At 44.2% G+C, this 11000-nt stretch overlaps 1 protein-coding gene across 1 annotated transcript in view; it reads right to left on the bottom strand.

Moving 5' to 3' along the window:
- The window catches only part of LOC310799080 (von Willebrand factor A domain-containing protein 7-like), a gene marked incomplete at both ends in the record, with an annotated part of 14014 nt that overhangs the window by 1172 nt on the left and 1842 nt on the right, over nucleotides 1-11000 (bottom strand). The window contains 7 exons of the mRNA XM_083661642.1: nucleotides 282-398; nucleotides 905-1017; nucleotides 1346-1515; nucleotides 1910-2056; nucleotides 9031-9121; nucleotides 10301-10394; nucleotides 10848-10992. Of these exons, the coding sequence (XP_083517768.1) occupies nucleotides 282-398; nucleotides 905-1017; nucleotides 1346-1515; nucleotides 1910-2056; nucleotides 9031-9121; nucleotides 10301-10394; nucleotides 10848-10992 (877 nt within the window). The remainder of the gene's footprint in view (nucleotides 1-281; nucleotides 399-904; nucleotides 1018-1345; nucleotides 1516-1909; nucleotides 2057-9030; nucleotides 9122-10300; nucleotides 10395-10847; nucleotides 10993-11000) is intronic.

Raw genomic sequence — 11000 nt, 5'->3', positions numbered from 1 at the left:
TCAGATTTTAGTAAGATAAAGCATTGGCTTTCGTTCTGTGTAAAGATTATTGTGAAATTGGAATGCTAGGCTATATAGTTTTTCCTCAAAAACCTAGTTTGAAAACAGTCAAGACATAAAGGGGTGCATCTCACTCAATCTTTGGAATACAAAGATAATTTTGACATCACCAGAAAGCTTACATTCCCCTCCTTCCAACAGTGTGTAAAGCTCAATGTCAATGTGACTGAATTTGTCAGAGCAGGTCACATATGTGTGCAGTATTGGGTGACAGTATTTACCGTTGACTTGGTGCTCGTAATGAGAGCAACAATGGTGTCCTTGAGTGCGATGTCTTTGGCTGTGGCATCAGTGAATACGTAGATGTGCGAGGAGGCAGGGGCACCAGTCAGAGCCAACTGAGAATGAGACAGGCAGACAATGAATTAGCCTAAACCCATCCGCGCGGGAAGCTATTTCCCACAAGGGGGGCTGAAGCATACAGTATAGCCTGACCCGCGCCGTGCACCTTGCACGTGCACGCACCTTCTGCAAGCATGCTGCATGAAGTAGGTTGGCACTTGTATTGCACATTGTCTTAAAACGTGCATGGAATAGCCTAATATTACAGCACAATGGCTCTAAATAAATATTGGTCAGCATAATTGTCACTAACAAACACAAACTTTAGGCCTATTAGCTATCATGCTTTATTCGATCTATCACAAACAGCCTGCGTCAGGAAGGTGCAGGGGCTGAGGCCGCCACCAGGGGGAGCTGCAGCCCCGGGAGCTCCCCATTTCCAGCGCCATTGCCTATACCTGTCTTTAAGCATTCTATAAAATTAAATGGTTTGGATTTTTAACCCAACCAATCATTATCCCAACTGTGACTGTAATATATTATGATCACAAAGTCACTATACCTGGAGTCCTGATAGGCACATCTCAGGATGGTCACCACCTCCATCTGCTCTGAGCTTAGAGATCTCTTTTTTCATTTCATTAGGGTCTGGTGTCCTTATCATGGGGCCAAAGCCTACAATAAGCAGGAAAAGAGGTGATTCGCTGAGCAAAGAGTTCAAGAGATTTCGGAACAACATCATAGTTTTTTTTTCTTTGATCATTTTAAACCAGAGCTGTGGCTTTAACGCAGATCTATGCACTAAATTTACTTTAAGTGAGATTACAGTTTTTAGGCCAGAAGAATACAGTGAAGCGTAATGTTCTGTGAAAAGAAAGTCTATGCCATCTATATCAGACTGCCTATAAAGAATTTGAATTGAATTGCAGCTCTCATACATCATTGAAGGTAGTTGCAGTGTGACGAGAGTGCAATAGTACGTGGCTACGTGGCATCTGTATACCAGGGTCATTGAAGGGTACCAGAATGTACTCGGAGGGCTCATCCTGTGTTCCTTTTTTGCTGTCAATGATTTGGTAAACCACGCTCCTGGCTTCGTCGATGTCGTCTGACATACTGCCTGTCGTGTCAATAACAAAACACAGGACGGATGAACGGGCGATCCCCATCATTCTGTAAAAGAGTTGAGATAGAAAAACAGAGGGCATGTTGGGCCATAGATATTATATTACTATAGATGGGTCACCACAGGCAATTCTAACAAATGGTAGCAGCAAGTCTCCTATACGGGCGTGGTCAACCATTGACTCAGACCTGTGTCCGCGGAAAACCATGGGCAAAACCCACGTGACAAAATGACAGGAAGTGAGTTGAAGTTGGGCCGTCTTGCTTCAATCCCATCGTCTTTGGTTGGGCACAATGTGCCTTTTCAATCAGGTCATTTGTGTTTCATCATAATAGTAATTTCAGATCACCTTCTCTGGCACACACACACACACACACACACACACACACACACACACACACACACACACACAATGGATATTTTTGCGCCTGAACATTGTACCTCAGGAAGTCATTGTCCCCGGTGGCACCCCGGATGTCCTCCAGCAGCTGCAGGCTGGCCATGGTGGCTGCATTGACGGCAGCTATGTGGAAGGCCTGGTTTGGTTGACTCTTATCTTTGTTGATGCCACCGCGAGGGACTACCGTGCTGCAGGAAAACGGTCGAAGTTGGCTACGGAAGCAGCAGAGAGAGAGAGCTCCACGATCAGTCATTTATTTATTGAAGTGGTGGCTAATCTCAGCTGAGTTTGTGTGGTCATTGGTGGTTCTCAGCTTTCTTTATGCTCTTTTGTTATTTTTGTTGGGTTTTTGTTTTCTGGGCTTTGGTAGGAAACTGTGAGGAGAGAGACAGGATCATACGGTAGCATAGCCTATGGCTACAGGGAAGGCTGGGGGGATTAAGGGAATTGAGGAAGGGGAAAAAGTGGGAAAGGCAGGTAGAAAGAGAGCACTTTCCTTAGAAGGTCCCGGGTCAGCAGAGGGGGAAGGGGGGACTAAAATATTCAAAATGGGTAGTAGTAGTGAAGAGTTTGTTATTTTGTTTAAACTAAAAAGTCAGAAACCGGAGGAAACAGCTGGATTTAGAGAATTTAATCCAATAGTACTATCCAAAAGTTTGGAGGGACTGCTAAAGGGAGGTTTCGAGTATATAATAATATTATATACTAATATACTATTTTGGCAAACAACATATTGAGAGTCTGTTGCAAGAATAAGGAGCAGTTTGATGCAGCTAAGAAGGTGACAAAGATGATGAAGGTGGGGGTGGAGAGAATTATCCCTAGAGAGAGACAGCAGGGGCTTAAAGGAGTGATTTATGGGGTGTATGGTGCGTTGTCTGAGGAGGAAATAAAGGATAATATCAAGGGAGGAAATGTCACTGACGTCTTCAGATTCAAGGCTAGGGAGGGAAGCGCAGCAGATGCACCAGTCCTGTTAACATTTGCAGGCAGTGTGTTACCAGTCAGGGTGTTAGGAAGCATGTCATATATCGTGCGAGAATACACAAGACCTCCGCTGCGCTGTTACAAGTGCCAGAGGTTTGGTCATATTGCTGGAGCTTGCAGGGGGAAACGGAGGTGTGCTAAATGTGGCGAGGATCATGATATTCAGGCTTGCAGAGCAGAGGTTCCTAAATGCTGTAACTGTGGAGGGGACCATGTAGTAGCGTTTCGGGTGTGTGAGCATGTTATCCAGGCCAAGCGAGTCCAAACTGTGAGGGATCAGAGCAAGGTGTCATATGCCGAGGCAGTTAAGAAAGTTACGAGTGAGAGAGAAAGGGGAAATGTGGGGGTGAACAGTGTAGTGCAGGGGAGTCAGCACTCTGATCTTATTCTGCCAGCGTCTCAGTCTGACATGTTGATAGTTAACAAACAGGCGTTTCTAGCTTTCATGGTGGAGGTGGTGGTGAGAGTCAAAAACAATAGCAGTAAGTCAGACGCCTGTAGTGTGGTGGCTGAAGCAGCCGAGAGGTTTTTGGGTTCAGTGGTACATGGTGGAGAAATTCATACTCTACTACAGGAAAAGGAGAATGAGAAGAAAAGTGGGGGTGGTCAGCAGGCAGGCAGGAGTGGGCGGGGTTTGCCACCAGTAGACAGGGGTGGGGGGGGGGAGGGGGTGTGAGGGAGAGAGAGGGGGAAAATAGAATGGATCAAGGTGAGCTTGAGGAAAGTGATGGAGCTGATTAGAATCTTGATGTTTTATATTCTTCAGTGGAATGCCCGGAGTCTGACTGCAAATGGACAGGAGTTAAAGAGATTTGTTGATGAATTTAAAGTTAAGCCTGAGTTAATTTGCATCCAAGAGACGTGGTTAAAACCTTGCCTTGATTTTGTTATTCCAGGATATGAGTGTTTAAGAAAAGACAGAGTTGAGAGAGCAGGTGGAGGGTGTGCAACTTTCATTAGAGCAGGGCTTCAGTACAGGTCACTGGACATAAAATCTAATCTTGAGTATGTGGCAGTGGAAGTTTGGAGTAGTCAGAGCCATAGTCCCATAACGGTGCTTAATTGATATAATCCTTGTAAACAACTTATTTTGTCTGAATTTGATGAGATTATGGAGAAGGTGAGATGTCCTGTTATATGGGTTGGTGACTTTAATGCTCATAATCCGTTGTGGGGCAGTGATAGTAAGGACAGTAATGGAGTCGTGGTCGAGGAGATTTTGGATAAGCATGATTTAGTTATGATAAATGATGATAGACCGACTAGATTTGATATCTTAAGGAATGTCATATAGTCATATAGATTTGTGTTTTGCCTCTTCAAATTTAGCCAGAATTGGGGAGTGGGATGCGATGGACATTTATACTCTGGGTAGCGACCATTATCCTATTTTGTGCAGATTTGGTAGGGATCTGAGGATAGAAGTTGAGGAGAGAGTGCCCAGGTATAATTTCTCGCAGGCTAATTGGGATGAATTCTTGGAGGCGGCCCGAAAGTTGGTAAGTGAGATTGACTCTGAGGGGACTGCAGGTGGAATGCTTCTCTTAGTGAGATGATTCATAAGGCAGCGCAGGACACAATTCCTATGAAGAAGGATCCCAGAGCCAGAATGTTGGTTCCCTGGTGGAGTAAAGAGTGTGATGTAGCTGTAAGGAATATGAATAAAGCATATAGGAAGGTGAGACAATATCCAGGGTTGTGTCATGCAGTAGAATATAAGAGGTTAAGGGGAGTAGCAAGAAGAGTTATTAAAGATGCTAAAAAGAGTAGTTGGAGGAAGTTCTGTGAAACACTAGGCCCTGAGACTTCTGTAAGGCATTTGTGGGCAGTTGTTCATAGAATGTCAGGAGTATATAAGAAAAGCTCGATTCCAGTGATTCAGAAGGGTGGGGTAGAAGCAGTTACCAATAAAGAGAAAGCAGACATGCTGGTGGAGGCCTTTCAAGCAATGCATAGTTCTGGGAGTTTGGGGGAGGAGAGAGGGAGAAAGAGGGTTGAACTGTTGTCTTAACACATTCACTGCCAGCCGTTTTTCAATACTGTAGTTAGCTTCTGCCAAGGTTTTTTTTTGAGGATTTTGGCTCATCTTTCAAGAGCCGAGGATTCGTTTCTGTTAGGATTTTGTGAACACACAATATCTCAAAAGAACTAATAGAATGTGTGCTTTCTCTGTCTAAAAGAGTTAGTTTGTAGAGTTAGTAGTTATGTAAGCATTAGCAGTTGAATACAGCGTGGTTTCAGCGTCTGAAAATTTATTCTGAGATAAACAGCTTTTTGTGAAATTCGATAGAACAGTCACTTTAACCATTCATTTTTGGCATCAGTAAGACGTCAGACATCTAAACAATAGTTTTGAACAGTAATTTCCTCCATAACAGCAGGAAACCCCCCTCTGCTTCCAACTCCTCCCTCCGTGGGCGTTCTCCTCCGCCCTCCTTGGCTCTGCAGCGGGTCTGTGACAAACGAGTTGCTGCTGCCTGGCTGCTGCCTGGCAGTCTGGATGGGGCTCGCTGGATGGGTTTCGCTCGTTTCTTGGCGTTTCGGTTGAGAGCTCTGATGAAGCTCTTGCGATTCTGGGCTTATTTATGGTGCGTGTTTCAAAGTGTGCATCCAGTCTATTCTTGGAACCCCCCACCGTTGCCACCGCTGTGCGTCAGCGCGAAAGTGAAAGCGTTTTCGCCATCCATTTTACAGTATGAGAACGGCTTCCTCGCGCTTTTCCCTCCAGTTTTGGCTCGCCTCTACCTACTCTGGAGAGACATGTCGCCACTCAGTGGGTCGGTAAAATAGATTATACACATTCAATACCTCCAATATTGGTATAGGAGACGTAAAAGGGTTAGATCAACGTCCCACCGTCAAAAAAAAAAAAATGATTTTTTTTTACGTAAAAACACGTCATTGGCAGTCAACCGTTGGATTTTGTTTGACGTAAAAACACGTCATTGGCAGTGAACGTGTTAACACGTTGACTGCCAATGACGAGATATCTCGGCTTACAGAATCCAACCGTTGACTGCCAAAGACGAGATATCTCGTCTTAAAAAAAAAAAAAAAAAAAATTGACGGTGGGACGTGGATCAACGTCTCCTATAAAATTATTGGAGCCACCCAACGTGTACAACCCATTCCACCGACCCACTAAGTGGCGACAGTGCTCTCCTGACTAGAGGAAGGCAAGCAAAAAGCAGTGTGCTTCCTCGAAGCCATTCTCATGAAAATGGATTGGCGAAAACGCTTTCGCTTTCGCGCTGATTGCTGGCGGTGAGGGATTGCAAATTTGCATAATAGATTACGGGTGGAACACACTTTGAAACACGCAGCATAAATAAGACCAGAATCGCAAAAGCTTCATCAAAGCTCTCAACCGAAGCGAGCGAGCCCATCCAGACTTCCTCAAAGAGCGGCCCCGCCAGCAGACAGGCACAGCAGCAGCAAAGCAGTGAGACTGGTGACGCGAGGTTCCGCAGCAGCAGAAACAAGCTTGTGACACGGCCGCTGCAGCCAAGAAGACACACACGGAGGGAGGAGTTTGAAAGAGAGGGGTGTTTCCTGCTGTTATGGAGGAAATTACTGTTCAAAACTATTGTTTATTGTTTAACTAGTGTTGATCAGTGGGCCAGGAAGTTGAGGTTACATCAGGTAAGGGTTGCGGAGCACACTCGCTGGCTGTCAGTGCCATTTTGGCTAGTTCCAGACCGGGATATTGAATTTTGTTTCTTGATGGAGAAAGACAAGGGCGAGATTGTGGGAAAAATAGAGAAATTCCTTTCAGCCTCAGGTAGTCTATTAGGAACGGGGGGTCCCCGCGCACCTGAAAGATATATTTTTCTAACATAGATTTTTGTACTCCTCAAGGTGTCTAATAAACAAATTTTGTTGTTACCCCGTTGAAATAGTGTCCCATGGGTCCGTTTGGTGGCCATCTTTGCAGGCATATTGCGATGTCTGATGAAAATGGATAAGGGTCATAACTTTTGAACTAGACGTTATACAGAGACAAATTACACCACTTTTCTGTATGATTTCTGCATGAGGAATTGATTGAGAGGGGTATTTTAATGATTTTAACAGGTTTGGTATAGTAAAACTCAAAAACATTTGAAAAAAGTGTCTAATTTACTCTCAAAATCTTGCAAAAGAAATCTATCTACATATTAGTCCATGGGCCAGAAGGGTTGGGAATAATGCTCATATTGATTTTTGGCAAGGTATACATCTCTAGAGTTAGAAAATATGTGAGAGCATTGCACCAATGGTAGCTAAATGTGTGTTATCACTGGATTTATAACACCATGCAAAACATAATAGTTGCGGGACTTTTAGGGACATTTGAGGCTAAGTTCATGCAAATCAAGTCTAAAAGCACCAGATTTTGCCCAGAATTAGCCCAGGGCATGCTCTAACAATTGAGCCAGAGTGCCCGAGCCGGTGACCTCCGGGGTCACAATGGCGGCCAAATCCAATATGACCACTGTCCGAAAAAGATTTTGGCTATAACTTTTGAAAGAGATGAGCTAGAAATACAGACTTGGTGTCTATCTTATGTTTTTTGACCATTAGAAAGGTGTTGGAATGCTTATCTTTACTAATGAAGATGTGTGTGGACCCCTAATCTGCATATTTCCAAGATGGCGGCTACCTGAATATGAGTTTTACCATAACTGTTGATGCTTTTAGTAAACTCGGTGTCCATTTTATGGTTTTTGAGTTTTAGAAACACATTGTAATACTCAGATGTATGATTGAATCTATCTATAGCACTCTACTTTGCATAGTAAATAGGCTACCAATATGGCTGCTATCCCAATTCTTTTTTACATACAATTTGTAGTTGTAAGAGTGAGTTACCATCAAAATGGTGGAAACAAGCAGACTAAGGGGGTCTGGAGGTTTATACTGATGGCTCTGTGGATCCAGAGAGTGGGAAGGCAGGATTTGGGTGGTGTGTGCCTCAGTTAGGGATCGGTAAGGGACAGAGAATCTCTGACGGCAGCTCTGTATTTGTAACAGAATTACTTGCCATTCTCTGGGCATTGTGGTGGGTGGAGGAAGTGGGACCAAGCCAGGTGATTATATGTTCTGACTCGGCTGCTGCACTAATGGCTGTGAGTGCAGGTAGGTCTAGAGCTCGGCCTGATCTCATTCATGAAATATTATTAGTTTTATATAGGATTGAGAAGGCAGGCTGTTCAGTGGAGTTTTGCTGGGTTCCGGGGCATGCTGGGATTGAGGGAAATGAGACAGCTGATTCCCTTGCAAAGGAGAGCCTGAAAAAGGAAGAAGTTATAAGTATTTCAATGGGAAGAGTTGAGCTCAGAGAGAAGATCAAGAAAGGAGTTGAAGATGAGTGGCAGGCTGAGTGGGAAAAGGGGACCAAGGGGAGGCATTATTTCTCTCTGCAGCCTCAGGTCAAAATTAACTTGGCCGGCTATGGGTCTAGGAGCGATAGGGTCAAGATATGTAGATTGAGGCTTGGCCATTGTGGATTGAATAGTACCTTAATCATTGTGGGAAAACATCCAGATGGGCAGTGTGAGTGTGGAGAGCCTGAAACTGTCAAGCATGTTTTCCTAGAATGTAACAGGTATAGGAAAGAAAGGGAAATCTTTTATAAGAGGTTAACAGTATTAGGAGTTTCTTCTTTCTCTCTAAAATCTTTCTTTGGCCTGACGAATAAGAACCACCAGTTGATCACAGAGGCAGTGCTGACATTTCTGCATGAATCAGAGTTGTACCAGAGGATATGTTTTTTGGGGGGGTTTTTATGCGTATTTAATTTTTTCTCAATTGTGGGCGTAGTTGAAGTATAGAACCTGAGGAGGGCAGTAATACGCCATGTAGCGTTTACACTGCCGGAAATAAGAAAGAAGAAGAACCATTGACTCAGACCTGCCGAAAGTCTCCTAAGTCGGCGTGTCCGTGGAAAACCATGGGCAAAACCCACGTGACAAAATGACAGGAAGTGAGTTGAAGTTGGGCCGTCTTGCTTCAATCCCATCGTCTTTGGTTGGGCACAATGTGCCTTTTCAATTAGGTCATTTGTGTTTCATCATAATAGTAATTTCAGATCACCTTCTCTGGCACACACACGCACGCACACACACACACACACACACACACACACACACACACACACACACACAATGGATATTTTTGCGCCTGAACATTGTACCTCAGGAAGTCATTGTCCCCGGTGGCACCCCGGATGTCCTCCAGCAGCTGCAGCGAGCCTAGGAATCTAGTGTGCGTAGCGCGCAATATGCCTATAAAGAGAAAAACACACATGTGCACACACTCTGCTCTTTGATCCTCAGATATGCTCCATAGGTGGAGTTTTACCCCACCCATAATAATGGGTACATAATAATGATCTACTTTGTTGCAACAATTTGACACAAACCCATTGATATGCTCTTTAGATAGCCTGTCAAACAAACAACTCTCTTTTACACCAAGTAAAAGCTTCTCTTCAAGCTTATTCTTATATTATTCACCTTATTCTTTGCCCATACAAGGACGCTTCTGCATGACGTCATTTCGTAATCGTCTTTCCGGTTTTAAACACGGAAGTAGAGTACGCCTACCGCAGTCATTTAGAGTTGCCAAAAAGCTGTTTTAAAGTTTTAATATTTGTCGGGTGAGAACGTAACATATATGTGAGCAGTTTATCAGAATAACGCCTATTGGAAATCCTTAACGAGCAGCGAGGACCGGGAGCGCTGATGTGCTGACACCGGTCGGACTAGCTACAGTATCTGTCAAACCCTACTACTGCCAGTGAGAAAACACTGTCGACGGTCTTTTGTAACTAACGTTAAATGCCGACCGGGTACAGCCATCGGCTCCTCGCAGCAGTAACGTTATGAACATGTAACTGAAGTTGGCCGCAGTGTAGCTTAATTCTGAATGTTGCCAAACTTCATTCATACTGATGTTTTATTTTGAAAATGGCCGCCAACTAGCGCTGAACCGGAAGAACAAATATGTTGCGTCGAACGCGGAAGAGAGAAAAAGTGGGCGTGGTGAATAAGGTGAATAGAGCAACAAGGCAAACATGAGATAGAAACAGCCGATACATAGACCACTCTCTCTCTCTCACTCACTCACTCACTCACACACACATGCACGCACCCATACACACACACACACACACACACACACACACACACACACACACACACACACACATACACACACACACACACACAATGATCAATGATTGCATTTTCTTTTTAATTGTTATTTTTATTTTATTTTTTGTTGCTTAATTTTTATATCATGGCTTTCATTGATATGTTTTTATTTTTTTGTTTTATCTGCAAGTTCAAAATAAAGATTATCAAATCAAATCAAATCAAACACACACACACACACACACACACACACACACACACACACACACACACACACACACACACACACACACACACACACACACACACCTGCCAAGTTTTCCAGAGGAAGGTCTGGGCGTATGAGGTTGATGTATGGCTCTGTGTTTCCCAGCTCCACCCAGTTACTGTGGCTGTAGAAGTCCTGATACACACACATACAAAGAGTTTTTCATTTCTCACTTGGTAATGTAACCTTTAAGGCAGCTGGATTCGCGCGAGATCACAATCACATCACAAATCCATCTTTCCAGACAGCTACAGCGGGTTTAGATGTGACGACAGTGAGAAGCGAGCCCAATGCCCATGATAGACAAGATGGACAGATGGCTCATCCAATCACCTGCCAAGTAGCTTTTTGACAAGTGCCTACCCCTTTCAAAGGTTTGCCGAGCGCGTCCACAGATAGTTCTTTGAAAACAACCCATTTGGCAGTGTCGGGTTATAATTTATACACCCGGAAAAGTGAATCTAGAACATTTTCTGCCTTGTCCTTCCCATTCCTCTCAGCCACGTCCCTGTCACAACCAATCCCCCCATAATTTTTTTTTATCTTTGTTTCTTATTCTATTTCTTCACCCACATCTGCCCGTCTCACCTGTAGGGTATGCAGGACTCTGCCCAGTGTTTCCCTAGCGGCCTGGAAGTTCTCATTGCGAACGTTAGCCTTGATGCTGACCACACCGTTTGTGATCAGGTGCCGCCCCTCCAGGAAGGCCTCAGAGTTGAAGTGGTGTTTAGCACTGAAATA

Source organism: Poromitra crassiceps (genome assembly GCF_964638095.1).
Source record: "Poromitra crassiceps genome assembly, chromosome: 27".
NCBI classification, from domain to species: Eukaryota; Metazoa; Chordata; class Actinopteri; order Beryciformes; family Melamphaidae; genus Poromitra; species Poromitra crassiceps.
This window is presented reverse-complemented; position numbering and strand designations above follow the sequence as displayed.